The sequence below is a fragment of the Colias philodice genome, chromosome 7, assembly GCF_061535455.1.
Source record: "Colias philodice isolate Cphi_HAF_F1 chromosome 7, ilColPhil1 Martin Lab GWU primary, whole genome shotgun sequence".
Classification (NCBI taxonomy): Eukaryota; Metazoa; Arthropoda; class Insecta; order Lepidoptera; family Pieridae; genus Colias; species Colias philodice.
In genome coordinates this window covers 3,187,122-3,210,737 of record NC_143092.1, presented here as the reverse complement: position 1 = coordinate 3,210,737, position 23,616 = coordinate 3,187,122, and the positions used below count along the sequence as shown (strand labels likewise).

Here is a 23,616-nt window from a genome sequence, read left to right as displayed (position 1 = left end):
TCGTGTGGGTTGTGTGTACCATCATTATGACCGCTTTTCATTTTGACCTAGACTTTGACAATTGACATGGACAGTTGAGGTAGGTAAATTGACGTTGACGGTTGAGTATTTATTACGTTTTGCACAAAAATTTAGACTGCGATTGTGTAACTTATAAAAAAAATAAAAATGATTGCTAGATTAGGCGTTAAAAGAACAATTGGAGTATTTGCCAGAAAATTAAGTGAGGGTTCTGGTCAGAGTCAAAGTTCTAGTCAAACTTCAAGTTCTCCGACTGTTAATGCGGAGGTGCCTGGATTAAGCAGTGCAGTCATTCATAATGCATCTCAACCAGTGGGCCCAAATGTTGACCCGAATAAAGCAGGACCCTATAAAGTGCCTGAATATTTTTTGTATGACAACATGAGTTTCTTTGAAGCGGAAAAAGAAATGGCCAAATACCGATTGCCTCAACCTTCCGCTTTAAAACATTAGAAGCTGATTGATTAGAACATTGTCCTGATTGATAAATATTTCTAGAACTAGTGTCGGTGTTGCTCAGAGTATGGTTACAGTTTATCATTCTTTGCCCATAGGCCATATTATTACAATCTTGTAGTGTAAATACATTATTACTTCATTGATTTATGTTAAATAAATTGTCCTTAAAATAAATATTGTGTTTTATTAATTACTAGAAGTAGCGGCGCGACAGCTTCGCCCGTGGTAAATGTTAACGTTTTCTCTTCATAAGAAAATAAATTATATAATCATAGTTACTAAAGTATAGGAAAATAATATTAAAAAAAATAATTAACCAAATTTGGTTCAGTCGTCAAGTTTTGTGCTTATCAACTGATTTTGCGATTCTTTTTTATTATACATTTTTTAAAAACAACATTGATGCTGGATTTTAGATACCAATAAAAATTAAAGGTACATAGGTACTACAAGACATTTTATTTCAATTTGGTTTTACGCAGAAAGAGTACCCCCCCATGATCTATTTGAATTGAAATAATTGAAAATTGGATATACTCTACATGTGCATTTTTTCATATATATAAAGCATTCTTGTAACACAATGTTAGTTACCATAATTCTACGAAACAGCTGGCTGTGTAAATATTTAAAAAAGTTGATACAAAATATTCCAAACTGACTGTAGAAATAGAAAATTATAGTAGCTATAGTAGTAAGACCAAAATTGTTTAGTCAACATGATGTTTATTTCAGGAAAGTAGTATTTTAAATCAGAGCATACAAAGAAGTGTTCCTCCACCTTACTTTTTATTGGCCCATAATAAAAAGTTGAGGTGCATTTATTGCCTTTACTAACTAATAATGATTACTGACTGCATTTAATAATTAATCATAGGACAAAGTAGGTACGTAGTAAGTAATATACTGATTTATTGTATCTTTGTAAATTCAGTATGATAATTGGAAATTAAAATTTGTCACATTGTATGATATAGTCTTGGTACTACCATCGACTGTGCAAGGTGTGCGCACTGAGTGATTATTTAATATTATTTCACATATCTACCTAATTATAATTAATTATGGAGAGTTATTTAAATACTCCAACATATTTGAGAAAGAAGAAATAAGTAAACACTAAATTCCTCAGATAATCAGATTACTTGTAAAAAAATTGAACATAAAATGTAAGGGCCCCTCCCTTACATTTTACTATAATATATATGATTATTTGGTAAATGAATGGAATATTAACGGAACAATATTGGTTTTTGAAATAAAATTGAATAAAACAACCATTTTATTACTACCTTGGTATAATCATTATGATTTACATAATTATGTACTTCTATATCTACAACTAAATAACATGAAATGCAGGAAAATAAAACTGAACCCTTATACACTCTTAACAAATGCACAAATACATTGTTTATTACATAGTTGCTGAAGCAGTACCACTTATAAAATAGGCATCATTTGTAGAAAGAGTAGGATCCAACTCTGTTGCATACTCTTTCAAGGCCTCATGTTACTTCTTCTTAGTAAGTTTCTCTGAAAGGTCATCGAAGGATGGATCTTGAAGGTTGATCATCAAGCTGTTACCAGACAGGAATACCCTATTCTGAGACTGTGCGAGCATTCTGGAGATACTCTGTGCCGCACGGATTTTGCGCAATTTCAGGTAACCTGGGCTCATTCCCATGGCTTTTCCCAACATGTCAGCAGCTTCTGCTTCACCCTCAGCTTGTACAATTTTCTGTTGGCGCTCTTGCTTAGCCCTTTCAACTACGAAAGCGGCTCTTTGAGCTTCTTGTTGTGCTACTTGCTTAGCTTCTACAGCAGCAGTATATTCCTTTCCGAAACTCAATTCAGTCAGAGAGACATCATCTAAGATAATGTGGAAATCAGCTGCACGTTCCACAAGCTCTCTTCTTATAAGCAGAGAAACTTGCTGACGCTGTGTAATCAATTGAGAAGCGTTAAACTTAGCAACAACCGACTTTAAAACTTCATTACAAATAGATGGTAGAACTTTTTCATCATAATCGATTCCAAGCTGTCTGTACATGGTTGGAAGGCTAGCAGAGTCGGGACGTGACAATACTCGAAGTGAAATGTTGACCATTTGTAAATCCTTCGATCCTGTGGGGGAGGAAATTTTTCTGGGGCGGGATCTGATATCATAAATGATGGGGTACTGGAACCATGGAATTCGGAAATGCATGCCTTCAGTCATTACGTGATTTTGAATTCCTCCTATCCTATTGAACATGATAGCACGATGACCACCCTCCACGGTAAACACGGATTGGGAGACGCCGTAGGCCGCCGCACCTAGTACCGCAGCTACTTTCAAACCAATACCAAGTCCAGGTGGCCCGCCCTTTGCAAATTTGCCAGCCATATCGTTGAGCTTACTTTGCGCCATTGTTAGACAGTTTCACAATATATAATAACTTTTATAGTTAAATCTTCCCTATAACCTCAATAAAATTTTTCTACAAATTGTGCAATGAGTGAATGACAGATTGACAGATCTCTGATCTTGTATCACAGCGCAAGAATATAACAGATAAAGTATAATAATTTACAATGAAACGATCTGTGAACGAATGAACTTCTATCTGGGAAACGTAACAATATCATGTAAATAATGAGAAAATAACTAAGAATTTTTTTGTATTTCTTTAAATATGCTCTTCAAGGTTTAAGGTTTTTTTAACATTCTATTTTCTATTTGCAAATTTTACCGACATCTATGGTGAAAGTTTGGAGGCATTGTTATTTTGACGACTTATAATAGATGGCACTGTGTTAATTTAATATTTTTAGAAAATATTTAAATAGTTACAATGTAATTTGTTTACGCATTCTATATAAAATAACTTAATTTATTCTTCTAATAATTTTGAGTTTATTTTAGCTTCACAAAAGTTAAACTTTTAATTGGCGGGAATTTATTTCGTAGCATAATTCGTTCGTAGGTACTCGTTGTAGGACGCAGTCGCGAAGGCGGCAAATAAGCGTGAACGTTTGAAAAAGCCGGCTGTCAGCTGTGTAGTCCTCCTGTAATAATTTTAAAGTTCGTTTTTGCGTGATTTTATGTTTAATTGATTTCTTTTAATTGCAAGAAATATCATATAAGGTATCGATCATAGGACAATTAATTATGTACCTCCAATGTTTAAATCACAGTTTAAATAATAGGAAGTGAAAGTGTACCAAAATTGTTACTTTTTATCGGTAAGTATATAAGTTTTTTTTTTTTTAATATTTCCTTACGGATTTAATACAAGACTATAGCAGAAGATAATATTATAATTATTGTTAGCAATATTTTTAAATAATCATCAACCTGAATATTGAAATTTATGAAAACCCTTTTTTTTAATTTAAGTATGAAAAAAGTGTACCCACAAATAAATAAACAATAGCAAAAACGGATAAATTTGACAGTTAAAACTTAAAAGATGTAAAATTTGTAATAATATTATTATCCTTAATAGAGTCCTTTGATGGAATTTAGTTGGGCTTATGGTAGTTCTTGAAACTTTGTTGACCTTGAGATGATTTTAGCATAATGGCGGTAAGAGATAATATTTATCTTGTAAAAGAGATTGATGAGGGATTATTAATGTTTTGGCTTCTTCATCTGCAAGTCTAAATTATAAATATAACTACATATTTAATATTACAATAATTATGTTTTCTTAAATGTCACTATGTGATACCTATTATCTCAAGAACTGAACGGTTGTTTGAATTTGTCTCCGCTAGGATTGTGATAATAACTAAAAAAAAAAAAATACAAAATATATCCGGAGTCCGGACGCAGCCAACAAAACAATGAATAAAAATTTTAATATTTAGAATATTCTTCTAAGCTTCGATGTTAAACGTGCGGTTGCTACTCAAATAGAAGTAAAATAATTAATTATCTACCTATCAGCCATTTTTGAGTGAAAAAGTAAGTAAGTAGTAACGAATACCTATACGTCTTCATAAACATTTACGTTCATGACAGTTTGATCTTTGGTACGATGTTCTACATTTCCTTTTATTTTAGAAATCACTAGAAATAATTATATCCTAAATAATTCGATGACCTTCTAAGATGGCAAAAATAATTTTCATTAATTCCTGAAAACGAGACTGGGAAATGAAAATGTTGCAAGACTCTTATGTCTTTGTCTGATGAATAAAAATAGTAAAAATAGGTACTTAACTACTTAACTTACTACAATAATATCTGCTTATAGCCTGGTTTGATATTTATTTTATTAGCATCCTTCCTATGATGTACAAACTTTAACAGTAGGTAGTAGGTACCTATCGTCAATTATTATTCTATGGTATCGTTAAAAATAACTCCTTATCAATAAAATTTATCTATGTCTATTTAGCATTTTAACAATAATCTCGTATATTTTTTTCCAATCGCTGATTTCCGCTGTTTTTGAATTATGAACGTCTATCAATAAGGTGGTACTTTGTACTCTTCCCAATTGATTTGAAAATTATCTTAAACACTTCTTTAGCCTCTTGCCGGCTAGTAATCTTTTGAACTACCTATCCTTTTTATCACTAGGTTAATATTTGTCATTAAAAATATCGGAATACATAACTTGATAATCCGTGTCTTATATAAATTAATATAATACCTAATTTTATAATAACAGAGAAACATGTTTCTCTACTTCTCCGTAAGTTTAATTTCTATTAAATTATTTTAGAATCTACGAAGGAAATTGTTCCATTAATTTTTCAATTATAAAACGTTAAATGGTCCAGACGGAAACACAGTGCTTAGGCATCCACTGGAATAACATGTGCTCTTATCTTAAGCAGAATTTAGAATACAGGTGGTGTTCTTTTATTACTACCCGCAGGTCGATCCGAGTGGTCAAATGCTCATTTCACCAGATCGAAACGTGAATGGAGATGAAAGAAAAATCATACAAACCAATTATTTAAAACAAAATACCTATCTTCTAATCACTAATATATCAAACTAGCTTTCCGCCCGCGGCTTCACCCCTTTGTCTAAAACATAATATTAAAAAATATACTAAAACCTTCCTCTTGAATCACTCTATCTATTTAAAAAAACCGCATCAAAATCATTGAGATATACATATAATATGGAGACGACACCGCCTACATCACTTATGTTCCGCTCAACATACGCCACATGACGTATGTTGAGCGGTTTTTTTTAATGGTTTTAAAGTGAAACGCATCAAATATGCCTTCGTGTGTGTTACGATATTGCACAAATAATACAAATAATACGGAAATGTGCAAAGGAATAACTTTCATCGGTAAGAACCTAACTAGATAATAATTTTTAAAACTTAGTTAGAGCAAAAAAATGGCGCACAGATTTTGTTCGTGGTGTCTCCTCCATACGTATAGTAATATTATCTCAATGATCAAAATCCGTTGCGTAGTTTTAAAGATTTAAGCATACATAGGGACAGAGAAAGCGACTTTGTTTTATACTATGTAGTGATTCTCGTCAATGAAACAAGTTGACCGATTCTCATGAAATTTTGTGTGTCGTGAATGCGGACAACACCTATTTTTCATACTCATACGTGATAAGGGAATAACGTTTGCCGGGATAGCTAGTCTTATATATAAAATTCTCGTGTCACAATGTTAGTCTGCATTACTCCTCCGAAACGGGTGGACCGATTCTCATGAAATTTTCTGTGCATATCGGGTAAGTCTGAGAATCGGCCAACATCTATTTTTCATATGTACCACGGGCGAAGCCGGGGCGGACCGCTAGTAATAATATAATATAGAGAATATACTTGTCTACCATATTACCCCAAACGTGTGACACCTGTCCGTTGCACATTTGACAGTATTCCGGCCTTTGCATGACCAAATTCTCATGTATATTGTTAACCACAATAACGTTTAATGCATGATCTCGTACCATCTGGATGAGTTTATAGGGTATTTATCGAGGCAGATTTAATTAATCACCAAGCAGATTGTACATGGCCATTTATTTATTAATCTTTGACTTACAGTACAAAACACGCACAAAGATAAAAATTATTACTAAGTTTGACTTAAAAATAAGGTACAATTAGAGACAAACTATACAATATTAACATTAAATAGGTCCACTTCAGATTTAACACGTAAGAATATATTTAACAAAATTTGACAATTGACAGTATAAAAATTAATTAATTATAATAATTAAAACTAGTAGTTATGTGCTCTTGAACAACAAATATTTATGATTGTGTTTTCTGTTTAGTTATTTACCTTTTGTTAAGAACTTATCTTAACAAATATAAGTTTTTATTATTTAGCAAAAACATCGGACTCTTTATATAATTATTGTACTAGCGGGCCGCCCCGGCTTCGCCCGTGGTACATATTTCGCAATAAAAGGTAGCCTATGTTCTTTCTCAGGGTCTAAAGATTATCTGTGCCAAATTTCATCAAAATCGGTCCAGTAGTTTATTCGTGAAAACCATACATACTTACATACAAACCTTTCCTCTTTATAAAATTAGTATAGATTAACTCTACATTCAAGTCATATTCTATGCTTAGAAATCTATTTAGTTAAGGTTGTGGTTAAGGTTTGAAGGACTAAAATGTAAATTTATTGGGGAAGAATTCACCTTTCCTTGGATAATGTACTCTATGTATTAAATATTTAAATTTTTGTCCCTTTAATCAATTTCATTTATTATTCCGTACATGTTTATTATTTGATCTTCTAGCTTCGAAGTAGTTGCCTTTACCGTTCTGAATGTGGTATTTGCACTCTCAAAATTCTCTGCAATATTTCCCTATTACTGTAATGTTGGTTTTTCTATGAATTTTGTTTCATATTCACAAAAGAACTTAATACATATATAGGTATTTACAGCTAAATAAATTATTATTGTACTTTAAAAAATATATTTTGTGATTGATGTTGGGACGTTGATATCAATTATTATAATCACTCGAATAAAATATAAATAAAACCGGCCAAGTGCGAGTCGGGCTCGCGCACAAAGGGTTCCGTAGCAGCAAATATAATAAATTACAGTTAAATCAACCTATCTCAAAAACTATAAGAGATACTTTGATCAAACCAAAAATCGTTGAAAGAGTTAATTAGCATGCATCACCTCTATTTTTTTTAGAATTTTATACCCCGTAGTTATAAAAATAGAGGGGGGGGGACATACTTTTTACGACTTTGAGAGCTGATATCTCAAAAACCGTTCACTTTAAGAAAAATGTTTTTTAGAAAACTTTATATCATTTTAAAAGACCTTTCCATTGATACCCCACACGGGTATGTACATCGAAAAAAAAAATTTCATCCCTCAGTTACATGTATGGGGGGCCCCACCCCCAATTCTTTTTTTTTACTATTTAGTGTCATATTTTTGTAGCGGTTCATACAACACATATTCCCATCAAATTTCATCACTGTAGTACTTATAGTTTCCGAGTAAATCGGCTGTGACAGACGGACAGACGGACAGACGGACAGACGGACATGACGAAACTATAAGGGTTCCGTTTTTGCCATTTTGGCTACGGAACCCTAAAAACTGCGATTATATCGCGATATAAGACGCAAATATCGGTGTTTACATAATATGACTTAATAATGTTATTATCTGGGCACAATTCCAAAGCCCCAAACGAAGGAGTTTCACACGGATACACCCTAAAGTACCAACAATATTAGACAGGGAAATAGAACTCTGAATTGCAGACGTTACAGTGGTAAGAATAGTAAATATATGGTAGCGAAGAGTGAACGGGTACCTTCTAGGGAAGCGCGCTCCATCATAGGCCACATCTCAGCTTACCATCAGGCGAGATCGTGGTCAAGCGCTTCCCTATCACACAATAAAAAAAAAATAAAAAAAAAAGAATCCCAGCTATACGTAGGCTGTATTTAGATTAAAATTAATAAATTCTAGGGTTGTTCCTATATGGGAACAGTTATAATATAAACATAAAAAGAATTTGTCTTTCAAGAGAATCGATCAAGGAAACAAATATGAAAGCATCTGCCCCACAAGGGATTTTCGCAATATAAACATAATATATTAAACTGATAAATACAATACCGCTATGCTCTTCTTAAATGAAATATCTCGCAAAAGTGCTTTAGTCAGCAAATATTGAGTCGAACGGTTCCAACGCGGACGTCTAAAGTTGATTACATACGAACCAATTAGCCGAACGGATTCCGTGAAGCAAATGCATTGGAGCTTCGTAAAATCTTTTCTCGTTTAGTTTTAGAATTTAATAGCATTTCAAGTTTTAATTTATGTATTTGTATACGTGTTTATCCGTAACGGACATAAGTTTCAGCAATCACAAAGCTTATTTGAGGTACCAACATGAGTATTTCCTATTGCTCTAAAACTTAAGCTTTTAACAATAATAAGAATACGAATTTACAAAAGGTTTTGTGAACATTTATGTAAGAAAACCTCCCTAAAACAGATTTATAAACCAAACAATATGACTAAATTTACAGTAAAACTCACTTGTATTATTTTATCCACACTTTTTCTCTAAAGCAAAATTCACTAAAAAATATTCAACGCCAACTTCGAGAATTCGAGTGCAAGCAATTGTTAACCATACAATTGTTTGTCAGTTTACAGTTTTTCGAACGTATTGAAGTGGCGGTTTTTACGCAGTACATAATATTATATTTTTGTTTCAAAACACACATGTGCACAAGGAATAAGCAGTTTTGCATGCACATTGCGTTTTTAAACCAGAACGAGCCTACAATATTAGAGGCCAAATTTATTTCCCTCAAATAAATTTACATTCATTTCTTGTACATTGAATGGGATTTACAAATGTGTTTCAGTATTGCAGAACGTCGAATTATTACGATTCATGGATGAAGCCAGCCCGTTAAAGCAGTAACAGTGCTTTATCTCTATTTGCGTGTCGGATTCCATTTACGCATACGCTACTAGCTATAAAATACCTCGGTATCTTTATTGAAATTGTGCTATTGTTTACTTCATGATTTTACATTGTATCTACTTATACGGCAGCATTATAACAGTAAGGTTTCACAGCTTCTGCTCGAACTGAATATCGATGAGGGCCAATGAGCGCTACTTGTAAAATGCTTTTAAGCTTAGTACTTTCCGGATACGATCATCTCGAACTGATAATTACCTATGAAATTCATGAACACACTCGTATTACCTTATCTATGCAAGTGCAACATATCCACGTTCCAGTTATTTGGAACGTTATTTTATCGTAATAAGCTCGACTACTCCGATTTTATTATGATAGACAATGCAGATAAACGCGTGTATATTATCACTTTAGTGATTATTAAGGTCTATATTTATTTAGTGGCATGTCAAATGAACTGACCCAGTGATCATGGGCAGGATTCCGCTTTGTGTCGATTGTAGCCCATTAGAATGACGTAACTCATCCGTCATCTCTGTAGGTCGCCGTATAATTAACAATACATAACTGGCAAGTTAGAAAGGGCGTGTAAACAAATGATTGTACCTCAAAATGTTTACCTAACCTTATTAAACACCAATGTTTAAGTAACCCTATTGCTCGAATTAATTTGATAGATAATGTGAATGTGATCTACTGTGTTATTACTTTTTCAAAGGGCAATGACTAATGAACGTTTTAATATCATTCGTATTTCGTAGTACCTATTTAATATTATAGTTTTGGTGAAATGTGATATAAAATATTAATGTTAGAGTTTTATTTTTAGACTTCAAATCGGTTTTTATAATTTTATACAAGATACCCGTTTTATTCTCGAATTCGATTGTAATAATAATTTCTTTGTATTGGTATTTTGAAAATTTCTTCGTATATTTTTCAAATATTGTTTTATGTATTTACTTAATAGATTGGGTTAAAGACAGTATCTTGAATTTGACCTCGAGCAGTGCTGAGCCATTTGCTAACACCTTGTCCGCTGGCGTGGGATGTTTAGGGGCACCTAGATCTCTTTTAGAATATTTACATATCGTAAATCTAGAAAAAGCATACAATTCGTGTATTTAACGATGGTTTTTATGCAAAAATGCACAATTTGAGCAAAACTAATTTTGGGTTCAGAAAAATTGTGAATTGTGAAGAAAAATTGTGTTTTAACAGAGAATTTGGTCACAAATGAAAAAGAAAGGCGTCTGTTTTTTTTTACGTCCTTAATTTTAACTTAAAAGAATTCATAGTTGTCTGAATTTGAAGTTAAAGTATCTATTGTTAATTTTATTGATTTCATTCATCGATTATATTTTTAGTATTCTAATATGGCAATATTTTTAAACAAAAAATCAGACTAATTTTGTTCTCTATTAGTATATAATTGTATTTTTTGCGGCCAAAAATTAAATAGAATAAAATAATAATATGGAGTTCTGTGATAAAAAAATATATTTGAAAAGTTTGAACCATTAAAAAAATGAATTGTAAATAACATAAAAAACTAGAATTACAAGTAGGTACCTGGTACATACAAAAAAATAAAATGCAAATTTAAAATTCATTTACGGAAGAGCTGTACGGTTGAATTGATTACAGACTCTATGAGATGAGAAAAATTCTCTGAATATTCAGATTTTAAAAATATAAACCGAAATGTTCGCTTCGAAAAATGTGGTTGAATAGTTTCCGCGTTTTAACATTTTGCAGGAAAATGAGTGCAGTTGGGCGATAAGACATAAAAGTATTATGTAATTAAATGCATTCATTTCAGCGCGGCGAAGAATTTTAATTGAAAAAACGTTATGAAACCGGGTAGGATTTATTTCAGCAACGAATCCACCTATTTAAACTTTTTCCATTCAACTATTTCGTGAATTTCTTGATTACTTCGTTGCGTCCGTTTCACTTAATCACTTTTTCTAAGCGATTTGTCGTATCGAAGTTTCGAAGATCGTAGTTGAAGTGTTCATTAGTGCTTCATGCTAACATTGATTGTTATTTACTCCCTTTCTCTGCTGATAAATTAAAATCGATGCATCATGCCTGAAAAAAAAACAATCGATCTTATGTCTATGAGTATGAACATGGTTTAATTAGAAGCGAAAGAGTCAAGTGATCCATAACCGCTTTTCCATGTAAGAGACGAGCACTGTTTGGCATGAATTAGGTCAACACGCACAGAAGATCGACAGCAAATAATAGTAAATATGATGATATGTTTAAAGAATAGAAAGAATTCGATCACGAGGCGCGATTTGAACCCGCGTCTTTCTGCCTTTCCGGGCCTAGCCTATCGGCCAACCGTGATCCTGCCTGAGCAATCGAATTTCTTCTACTCTTTAAGCGGAAAGACGCGGATGCGAATCCCACCTCTTTCTATTATTTAAAAATGTCTCATTTGAATGCTATAAAACTAAATATCAAGTAGTGGATATGTTTAATCTAACGTTTTTCGGCTAATAAGATTCACAGTCCGTTCGTTCATTCCACCCATCAATCGTTTCCTTACCCCGTATCCTTTTTAAGTTGGCAATCCATTATGGATCCTCTGCAAAAGCTCTTCATGGGCGGTGGTTATCGCTAACCATCAGGTGATCCACGGGATTCTTTACCTGTTATAACATAATACAGTAAAAGCTAATAATATTGTACCTCGATAATTGAAATAATTTCAGTAGATAAAGCGTAAAGGAAACCTCTGCAGTCTGAAATCATAAATTTTAGTAGCTATAATTATTTGTGCTCTATTAAAAAAATCTTAAGTGAAAATATTTTCTTTGTTTCCTTTTATAAATTTCCTTTTTTACTAAAAGATTAATAATTATGAAATACATATTATAATGAATGATGGATTTCCGAATTGAGAGCAATTACGTTTTAAAAATAATTGGCGGGGATTGTGGAGAGTCCTTGGAGAAATAAAATTTAATTAGCAGGGTATTTTATTAAAGTATAAACCGTGTTCATTATAGACTACTGATTGATTGTTATTCATTTTCATGCAAGATATTTTAAGTAATATACGCTTTTAATTTTCGTTCCAGTTCATTCTATCTTATTGGGTACTATACCATTGTTTGTAGATGAACATACTATTAACCTATTTATTAAAAACAGTTTCATTTGATATTTTGTACTAATGATGTATGTATATATATTATATACATATAGCGTCGTATGTGCTTTTACCGTCAGATATTGTTGTTGTTTTTTATAAAACAATTAAGATAACACGATCCTTAGAGCTAAAGTATCTAGTCCGGTAAATCAAGTGTAAATAAAAATGAACATGAATACCTACATTCACATTTTCCTTACTGTAGCCAATACCCAATACAAATATTAGCGCCATATTTAAAACAATCTAAAGGAATGCACAGATGAAGTTCCGAGCCAAGTTAATTACTCTAAGGTCTTATCTTAGAATTTATATGTTTTTACAGAGCACTTATACAATAGTTAAATTTCCCGTGCGACCGACGAACGGCTAAAGTTCGAGTGCTGGCTCTCTTGTGCCATGTATCTGTGGTCTACTGTTTTATAATGCTGAGAATATCGCTTCAATAATACATTTTTCCTCTGCTTATTAATTATATTACCGCCCAGCTTGTTAGGCTTGTTATAGCAAGCTATTAGTTACCTCTTACATAAAGAAATATAATTAGCCATCTAACAATACGAAACTATCGTTCAAAGTTATAATGTGGTTAATTTACGACTCAAACAATGTTTAATTTTCTTCATTTACGAAGATAAGAATTATTAACTTACTTTTGTAGGACTTTGTTTTACTTTGAAACTACGCCCAAAATTTCGTTCCAATTTGTTATTGTTTCAGCGATATTTTAAAAATTAATTAAAAATGTATTAATTGTTAGCTTGTTGATTTCACTGAAAATTAATATCAGCACTTAATTTTTTTTATTTCTGGTTTCAATCGTAATTTTCTTTTGTTTTCCTGTTTTCCTTCAGCTTTTGATGTTTGAAATTATAATTAGTAGATAAATTAAAACATTTAAAAGAATAACTTCGTACACTCTTGTGTTATTATTGTGAGAAAATACGCTCAAAAACATTCTAAAGCTAAAACATTCTAAATTCTAATTTCCTCTGGTTTTGATAAAATTAGTCTGACGTGATATTATATGAATTCCGACGTTAGCAGCCTTTGTGATGCAACAGGAAACCCATTTAATTAGTTATAACTCACATATTTGTATGTGAAAATGAAAAATAATTAAACTTTTCGTCGTACAATAGGTGAATGCTTAGTGCAAACAGGAGTTGGCGCAGCGCGTAACGTTTTCGCAAAGCTCTGTTTTCTCAAACTAAGTAAACCGTCTATTTATTCTGGAAGCAGTTATTTCTATGAATTTACGACGGTCATGCTTTGTACAGGCTATGTTTTATTGTATTCAAGCTATGAATATAATTATTCTTTATACATAGTTCTGAAGTTAGATATATAGAAAAAACTGTTATTAATTTCGGGCTTGAATTAAAAAATCGCCCCATTAATCACGTCGTTCTTAACTCGAAATTTTAATAAGATTGCATAAATTTATAAACTAAACAATATTTCCTCCAATCATAATTCACTCGCCCTAATTGTTTTCATTAATTGCATTTCCAACGTCTAAAGAACTGCTGCGAACATTTTTCATTGCATTATAACATTTTAATGACGTTAAAACAGGGCAAAGTTAAAATGTATTTGTGTCTCGCTTAAGTTTCGCAATTTAATTAAAGTTGCAGATTACATCCTAAATTAAATATGCACATCTGAGACTTCCAAACTCCATGTAAGCTAGTTATCGACTCGAGACAGTGCAGTTTTATGCATAATTCAAGCACCATATGCCGTGCTGACCTATATACAGCACCCTAGTTTCTTACCTTTCCATAGACTTGTTCCACGTGGTACGAGCGTAATAAAACCGTTTAGGGTCGTTATAAGTATGGTTTGGTTTGGAAATTATTGAGCTATTAATATGTAATATGTTTGATTTGTGTAACAATTTTGGAGCGCGCTTGATTTCATAATCGAGTGTGCTTGAGGTAAAATACGTCAAAGCGGTTGCCAAAAGAAGAGTGGTATTGAGAAGGAAACTTTTAAAGATATAATCGCAAAGAGATTTACAAGATTTGGCAAGTTAAGATTATTTTTTAGATGTGCGTTCTTGCGATAAATGGAAATAAAACAAGCGGTCGTGTTCTTTCAAAGAATATTACAAGAAGTTCAGAGGCTCAACGTTAATTTTTTTTTTTCAATAGGTCACTTAAAGAATGCTTAAATGATAATATAATACGTGATATCCATACTAATATTACCTATAAATGCGAAAGTAACTCTATCTGTCTGTCTGTTACTCAATCACGCCTAAACTACTGAACCAATTTGCATGAAATTTGGTATGGAGATATTTTGATACCCGAGAAAGGACATAGGCTACCTTTTATTGCGAAATATGTACCACGGGCGAAGCCGGAGCGGACCTCTAGTAATGATATAAGTTACACCTTCGAGGACATAATAAAAGAAATCTTAGGAATAAAAATACCTACACCAATACAAAACCAAATTTGAAAATAAAAATATTAGCAATTCGATACGCAATACTTAAAACAAGCTTTGTTAACAAGATATTTACTGCTAAGTAATGTAGCTTATCTAGTGCAAGGTATGTTTAACTCGTCAAGTGCAGTGTGTTAGCTGGGTTTTGCTCAGATTTAGTTAAGCCGTGTTTACGATGCGACACAGATACGATAATGTTTGCTTAATACAAATGATTTAACAATATCGCATAATGTTGAATCACAAGAGAGTTATAGTCGAGATAACATTGTGTTATGAAATAAGTAAATATACTTAATAACGACAAATTGACAAACAAAATATATTTATTATTTACATGAAACAAAAATGAGCTGGATTTTAAATTTCTCGTAAAGTTTTTAATGCTTTAAGAGATTAAAGTAATTCTGCAAGGGTCCTTTAATCGTCGTAATTTGTAAACTGTGTGCAAAGTGATGAATTGTGCTTAACAATGTCCGGAAAAGGGACAATTATAAAGATCTTAACAAAGATCCAAGGGAAAATGCTATCACGACTGATTTTTATTGAATTATGAGGAAATGAAATTCCTTAATCAGCGCGACGGTATGCAAACTTTACGTCGATGGAGCGAAGCGTATCATACTACATATTAGAAAAATCTTTAAAATACATTCAGTTTAATTATCCTACAATGTCTTTTCTACTTTTGTTTCTAAGTTTGAATGAAAAAGATCAACTAATTTAGACAAAACGTTGATGTCGAACATGGATACGCCTGAAGGAAAAGTTCCAGATTTCTTCTCCAGCCCGTTTCTTGATGACGTATGACAATCTGAAACAAAACATAACAATCTTCAACGAATCGATTAACCTATTAACCATGAGAACAATTTAAACACGATCCGCATGGAATTGTGTCAAGAGCTGTTTAACTCCGTAATCTCTTATCTGCATTCCCCAAGAGCTAATTGTATAGCGTGCATCCCGAACTCTGTACCAGACCGCGAGTAATTATAAGAAACAATGATTAATTATTTAGCTGGCTCGCTGTTTGCTCGGTATGAGGAAGTGCTGATATAAGTTCGCATTTTTCTTTGTACAGCCCCCGTACTATGATGTCTTGAAGCAGTATTATTTCCATTACCATAATACTCGGGTACACCACCAGAAGGACAGTACCCGGATCTTTGGAAGGCTTACGAGGGGACACGGATCCAACACGCAGAGGCCCTTTCGAGAATTTTAATGTGTTATGGGACACCAGCCGCAGCCTGCCCATGACTGCACTATAGAGATACAGCCCTAGGCAGTCCGCGGCCGATGTAGGACTATTGCAGGGTATGGAAATTTAATAATTGGGCTGTGGATTGGGATGCTAAATGGACGGGTACTGGGGACTATGGGAAACTATGGCACCTGCCTTTCTACTAAAAGAAAGTAAAAATATGTTGGCAGGTGGTGACTCGCCCTCTCACTGTATGGGCCCCCGAAATAAGTCGCTGCAAAAGTGCGACAAGGGGGCAACATATTGTGAGCAGCTAAGGGTGGAGAGGCGTCCCTGGACTTTTAACTACGATCACGCGCTCCCTGAGGGTCCAGCATCACGTGCCCACTCGCCACTTATGATTCGCATCCACCCTTCGAGCTAAAAGCTCTCGCGACTCCACTCTGGTCGGCCGGTTAAGGCAAGCCAGAGGTGGGGGTCCTGTCCTCGTCAGGCTTCACTCCGACCGGCCGGTGAAGGCGAGCCGGAGATGAAGACAGGGGCCTCCCCCGGGAGCACTCGGTTCCCGCGGGGTCGCTACTCCCCGACACCCCGCCACAAGGTGTCCTACGGGTTGACTGACTGCACGGGTGGAATATCTTGCGGCCCGGATCATTCGATTAAGATAGATAAAATTAAACACAAAACGGCGCGGGATTATACATCATTTATTATTGGTGTACCAGAAAATTTATTTAATACATTGAACCAACCCGAAATATGGCCAGTCAATGCAGAGTTTAGCGAATGGATTTGGTTTCGTAAGGCAGCAAAAAAACCGAAAAGTAGTTAAATCAATAGAAATTTTTTACCAAAATGTTAGAGGTCTTAGAACAAAATTGGAAGAATTTAGAAACAATTTAAATACAGTAAGCTTTGATTTATACGCCATCACGGAATCCGGTTGTAATGAATCCATACAAGACTCCGAAATTATTCCTTTGGGATTCCAAATATTACGTTGTGACAGATCGGACGGTCGAAAACAGGGCGGTGCGCTTCTCGTGGCCACAGAACGGTTCGAATTACGACCGGTACGCATACCCTCAGTGTCGATAAACAATTGTGTCTTTGAAATGGTATGTGCAAGTGTTTTCTTAAAAATAACTTTCTATTCTTGTGTTGTGTAGTTTATATTCCTCCAAATAGTTCTGAGACTGATTATTTATTGTTGTTTAGTATAATAGAAAAATTATGTACTAAGTATAAAGAAATTATTGTTATCGGAGACTTAAATATATATTCATGTCCAGTAAATATAAGCAATTATTATGAATACTTTTTAACCTATTGCGAATTCACTCAACATAACACCGTGCCTAACTGTATGGGTCGTCAGTTAGACTGGGTCTGTCACGCAGGGTGTCACGGGGAGGTGTCGGTGTCGGCGGCCGACGAGCCCTTGGTGCCCGTGGATGAGTATCACCCGCCACTCGCGGTGAGTGTGCGCATCGTCTCCACCGCATCGGAGCCGCCAGCGCCGTCGTCCGGTGCCGACCATTCCGCATCTAATTCTATGGACTGCAATGCGCGCCCGAAATGGAATTTTTATAAGGCCGATTTTCCTCTATTATATTCGCGGTTAGGTTCAGTTGATTGGTCTGCATTATACGACATACAGGATGTCGATGAGATGTTAAAATATTTTTACAGTATACTAGATAGTGTTTTAGATGAATGCGTACCTAGAAAAGCTAAAAAAAATAATGGTTCGTGTAAGTATCACTACCCTAACTGGTATACAAGAGATCTTATAAATAAAATTAAATTAAAGGCTTCATTTCAGAGAAAGTATAAAAAATCTAAGTTAGCGAGCGATTATAATGAATTCTCATTGTTAAGATCGGCTGTAAAAACTGATATTAAAATTGCTTATGATAGTTACAAAAATAAAATACAACTTCAGTTTTCGAAAGACCCGAAATTATTTTGGCAATATGTCAAAGCGAGAAGGTCTTCAAGCAGGAGTAATATTATTATGAAAGATGGTAGACTTTTAAATAATGAAGAGTGTGCTATTCAGTTTGCTCAGTACTTTCAAAGTGTTTACAGCAATTGTGCACCAAATTTAGATGCGAATGCGGCGGCAGCTATGGGGTCGAGTAGCGCGCGCGTTCAAATCGATATGATGACAGTAGGAGAGGTCAGAAAAGCATTGGCGCGCCTTAAACCCAAAATTTCTGCTGGCCCAGATGGTATACCAGCATTCTTATTTAAGGATTGTAGTAGGGTGCTGGCTGAACCCCTTCAACGCATATTTAACGCATGTTTACACTCCAACATGTTTCCAAATATATGGAAAACGTCTCGAGTTATTCCCGTTCCTAAGGGTAAAGCGGGGCCGATCATCAGCGAATACAGACCAGTAGCCGTTCTTTCAACGCCAGCAAAAGTTTTTGAATCGGCAATACAGGCGGGCGTGTATTCGCAGGTGTCAGCACAGCTATGCGAGGAACAACATGGATTCAGACCGGCGCGAAGTACTACTACTAATCTGCTCAACTTAATGGCACACGTAGTACCTGCGGTGGACACTGGAGTTCAGGTAGATGTTATCTACCTGGACTTTAAAAAAGCCTTTGACACAGTAGACAATGATGTGCTATTGGGAAAGCTTGCGGGGGTGGGATTTACTCCGAAATTGATAAAATTTTGGGCCTCCTATATGAAAGACAGACAACAATATGTCGACTATAATGGCTGCGAATCGCAGTCATATTTCACTAGATCCGGTGTAAGTCAGGGTAGTAACCTCGGTCCTTTAGAGTTCACTATCATGATTAATGACCTGCCGGGCGTCCTCACTTATGGTCAGTGTTTACTATTCGCAGATGATCTGAAATTATACGCCGAAGTAAGAAATCTGTCAGACTGTGAACGCCTACAAAACGATGTTTCTAGGATCCTTCATTGGAGTTGTCAAAACAAGCTTCACTTCAATCCTACTAAGTGTTCGGTAATGAGTTTCCATCGTAATCGGTCTCCTCTCTTGTACGACTACAAAATAGGACCGGTTTCAATTCAGCGTATGACGCAGGGTCGCGACTTAGGCGTTTGGTTCTCGTCTGATCTGAGGTTTCGGGAACATATAATAAAAACATGTAAAACGGCATACAGGAACCTTGGATTTGTTTTGAGACAGGCTAAGGACTTTACTAACATTACAACACTTAAGGTTCTATATAACGCGTTAGTAAGAAGTCGTTTGGAACACAATGCTGCAATATGGGCTCCTCATGAAGACAAATATAATTTAATGTTAGAGCGGGTCCAAAATAAATTCATGAGACATTTATATTTAAAACTGTATGGTGTATATCCTTTTTATCCGTTGATGTACCCTACCTTATTTGTATTGGGTATGGTGGGGTACAATCAATTAAGTGTACGGCGTGACTTTTCGCTTGCCGTTTATATTATAAGTCTTCTTCGTGGTGGGGAACAGAACTCAAGACTACTTGAATGTGTGAGTTTCTGCGTCCCCACCAGATTCGCGTGGAAACGGCACCGTTCACCACTGTTGCTAGTGCCCACAGCACGAACCAACCTTCTTGCGAAAGCACCAATGGTACGGGCCATCCGCATAATAAATGAAGCGCACGAAAGAGCGGACTTATTTCATTGTCCTATGAGTGAATTCGCAAGGGTGATATTGCAGTTAATCTGTTATTGTTAGTAAGTTCTTTAAATTTTTCTATGTCTATGTTAAGTTATGTATGTAATTTTAATTTAGTATTTAAGTTAGATAAGTTTCTTTTGTAAAATAAAATTGTATCTGTGTCGCATTGGGCATTGTCCTGTAATGGCATGTGATGTTTTTTAAATAAAATAAATAAATAAATAAATAAATCTATTGTCACGTAGGTAAACAATAGATATTCCAACCGTGGGCGATGTCGTCGTCACATCCCTACGCCCTTTTTCCCACTCTGGAAATAATACTGCTATAAGACATTATGTGACCCAGTACGCTAACTTATTTGATGCACCACTTTTGACTCCGCATCCACTCGTAATGAAGATAGATATACTTACCGTAACGTTGGTTTGTATTGTTTGTTGTAGTTCTGGTTTCTGTTTTAGATTGAATGGCAACGTGATTTATATCTTTTGTTTACTTTCATTATTGATGCATTTTATTTTGCATTTAACATATGAAAAATATACCTTAAGTATTATTATGTGATGTGCACGGTCAGGTATTATATGATGTTTTGTAATACCTCTGAAATAATTTGTATAAAACATCGTATTATTCATGTATGTAAATTTCATACTGTATCGAATGTTTGGCATATGTTTGGCTACTGAATAATATATTGTAAACCGGTGATAAAGATTTACACGCAATCCCTTGTGGCTATTTACAGCCAACCTAACCGATAAATATTGGACAGGAATAAAAGTTTTCGTTGGGCGATTTACATAAAATTTGATATAGTACTATTAATTTTTACAAATAGCCTGTAAGGTAGCCGAAGTTCGTACCCTTTCGCGATAACCGCGGCGAATGGACGTTTTTATGACTATCATAAATTCCTTTGGTCTGAAACTGCACGATTTAGGCTCTCCGTACAATGCTTCATAGTTATAAGTGTTTGATAAACTTGTTTTATCTCACCCGTAAAGTATACGGATAGACCCTTGTGATTACTCCTAAAGCTTTACTATATAATTTATTTGCTTTGTTAACACACAGTTTAGGATAAGTTCAGATAATTTAAAATAGTTTATTGGTCATGGTGGTCTAGTCTATTACCTAGAAGAATTACATCTACACTACTAAATCTATTAAATTCAACGAGTCATAGATTCAATTTAAAAAAGAAATGGATACAAAAGCAACAAAAATAACAGTCTCACAAATTCACAATAGAAACGTTTAATCAAAACGATACGAAAATAACGCTGGTATTAAATGAAGATGAATGAAATATCAAGCGAAAGAATAATAACGCGATCGATCTAATAAGCTCTTGCGAAGTAAAATTGTAATTTACACAAAATTGGCTGTTACTTATGAAGTAATCACTTCAACAAAACGGGGAAGCTCATGTAAGTAAAATAGAATATTGCGACACGTTCAATCCGGACGCAGTATAAACAAAATGTTCGAAAATAAATAAATTTAACACGTTGTACGCAACATGCGAAGCTCCAGTTAACTACCCATGAATAATAACTATAGCTGTGCTTCGGGGAATCTATAACGTGGTTTAAATTAACTGTTGCGCAAATTATTCGTGCGGATTGTAAAATCACTTTGATGTCATTGTAACATTCATATTAGCGGTTCGTTGTTAAGTTTCTCGTGAAAAAGACGATAAATTACTAGTTATGAAAGACCTTTGTTTGATAGCGCGTACGCTACGAACAATAAACTATAGAACTACTTTTCAAGCTTTTGCTGAAACAAAGCTCATTATTTGTAATTTTGATTTATTGAAGAATTACATCAAAACATATAGGTACTAACACGTACACGTACGTAAGGTGATCTTTGAAACTGTATTAACTCATGCTGACAACTAAACTAAAATATGAAGAACAAAAACTAATGTTATTATTAACTCTAAGATTCATATAGACCCTAGGCATAAATAATAATCTACCTAGCAATTAGAACAGATTATTTAACGTGAAATAAGAAAGTATGTACATTACCCATCTAGTAAAAATGAATGGCAAATTTTTAGATCACATTTACAATTTTAATGGGCCAGATTTGTAAGCTTCATATTCTGAGGAAGTATTAAGCTGTTAACGATTAATATGCTCGAAATGTTTGTGACAGTTTGTTTCCTGACTATTAGCAATCATATTTCTAGTTGATTAAATCATTAATCAAAGTTAAAATGAGGAAAAAATGAGAAGCGAAATGTATTTATTGTGAACATTCATTTGTTAGAGACATCAAATAACATAAAAAAATATATTTATAACTATTTTTTAGATATTTATATATTTTGAGGGAATTCTTAAAGTTTTAAAGTTGTTCAAAATGGACCTATTTTGTTTAAATAGTACTTCCTGACCCATTAAATGCGTTCCAAAAGAAAATCCAATAAAACATTAGCTGGAATGAGAATAATGGTAGGTATCAAGAACTAAATTTGACGATGAAGTTTCTAAAACAACAGCTCACAGTTTTATAGTTTGCTTTGGTATAAGTGAAGAGAAAAGTGGGATTAAAGTTTTTATTCTTCAATATGTGTTCCATTTTGTCTGTCCCAACAATTTGAAATTTAATTCTGGCTACTGATTTGTAGTTATCCTCATATTATAGAGATGGCGTAAACTACACGTCATGTACACAGTTATTGCATTCACATTTTTCATACTAATAATATGATACTCTTTGCGCTTTGTGTGAACAATTGTGCAAAAATGTGACCTATTTATTACGATGGTTGATCTTAAAAATATGCACGATAGATTTTATTAAGTATTTGCACATTGAAATGGAAAGCTACTTATAAACAAACATTGCTTTTCACAGTTTACGATTATCTTCATTTACAAATTTTATGAAAGCAAACACACGCATTGCGACTTATAAATCACTTTATACTTTATAGCGCGTATTTATACCGCTATAACGTAACATTCACAAAAATACGATCCAATGTTCACTATAATGAAATTACGAAGGTTCAGAATATTGTGTTGGGTAAAATACAAGTTTCATATAGTTCTTTTATTTAGCGTTCAAGTGTCCATGAGGTCGATAACAACGTAATCTTCTAGAGATGTCAAACAATCACTTACACCAAGCGATAATTTAAGAGGTATTTCATTGTACCCCATAACCTATTTCGGATCGTAAAACCTAGGGCACACTGGCACAGATTACGTCATCCAAGTTTTACGATTGCGTTAGAGTATACTTTTTTGGACTTCTCTGTGTAAACAGTGATAAGTGTCCATCGTGTGTCCTACACATTATTTTGTAACGTGCAAATTGAGATAAGTGCTTTACGAATTTCATCTTTTGTTGTTTTACAATCTAGTGGCGTGTGAATTGAGTTATAAATTATGTAACAGAAGGCAGAAACAATAAGGTATTCTTTAATAGCGGCGATATGTTAGTGTGCGTCCACACTGAATGCGCGGTGGCGGCGGCCTAGGCGGGCGCGACGAGCGGGCGCTCGCGGTGGCCACACCGACGCGCGAGCTCAAGTAGCGGTTCGACGTTTTTCAGGTGTTGCAAACTTTGAACGATTTGCTATTTTTACTGGACAGTCCGATTTTGAGATGAAATCATTATAGAAATTGTACACGAAATAAATAAAACAGAGGAATAACGGGTGAATCTTATATGAAGAATTGAGATTATACCCTA

The 23,616-nt window shown here is 34.2% G+C and overlaps 3 protein-coding genes and 1 long non-coding RNA gene across 4 annotated transcripts in view; 2 read left to right on the top strand and 2 right to left on the bottom strand.

The window, feature by feature from the left end:
• The window catches only part of LOC149486958 (uncharacterized), a 72,776-nt gene extending 71,083 nt beyond the window's left edge, over positions 1-1,693 (bottom strand). Inside the window, exon 1 of the long non-coding RNA XR_016315826.1 lies at positions 1,676-1,693. This is a non-coding gene — a long non-coding RNA (uncharacterized LOC149486958). The remainder of the gene's footprint in view (positions 1-1,675) is intronic.
• Positions 74-654, top strand: NdufV3 (NADH:ubiquinone oxidoreductase subunit V3). Its single transcript, XM_089697094.1, has one exon. It carries the CDS (start codon positions 169-171, stop codon positions 472-474), a length of 306 nt encoding a protein of 101 aa, XP_089553220.1. The 5' UTR covers positions 74-168; the 3' UTR covers positions 475-654.
• A 67-nt stretch (positions 1,694-1,760) lies between the features above and the next one.
• Positions 1,761-3,001, bottom strand: Phb2 (prohibitin 2). Its single transcript, XM_089697051.1, has one exon. It carries the CDS (start codon positions 2,891-2,893, stop codon positions 1,994-1,996), a length of 900 nt encoding a protein of 299 aa, XP_089553177.1. The 5' UTR covers positions 2,894-3,001; the 3' UTR covers positions 1,761-1,993.
• A 463-nt stretch (positions 3,002-3,464) lies between these two features.
• Positions 3,465-23,616, top strand: part of LOC149486956 (uncharacterized) — a 59,254-nt gene continuing 39,102 nt past the window's right edge. Inside the window, exon 1 of the mRNA XM_089697000.1 lies at positions 3,465-3,708. The gene's annotated coding sequence lies outside the window, so the exon portion shown is untranslated. The remainder of the gene's footprint in view (positions 3,709-23,616) is intronic.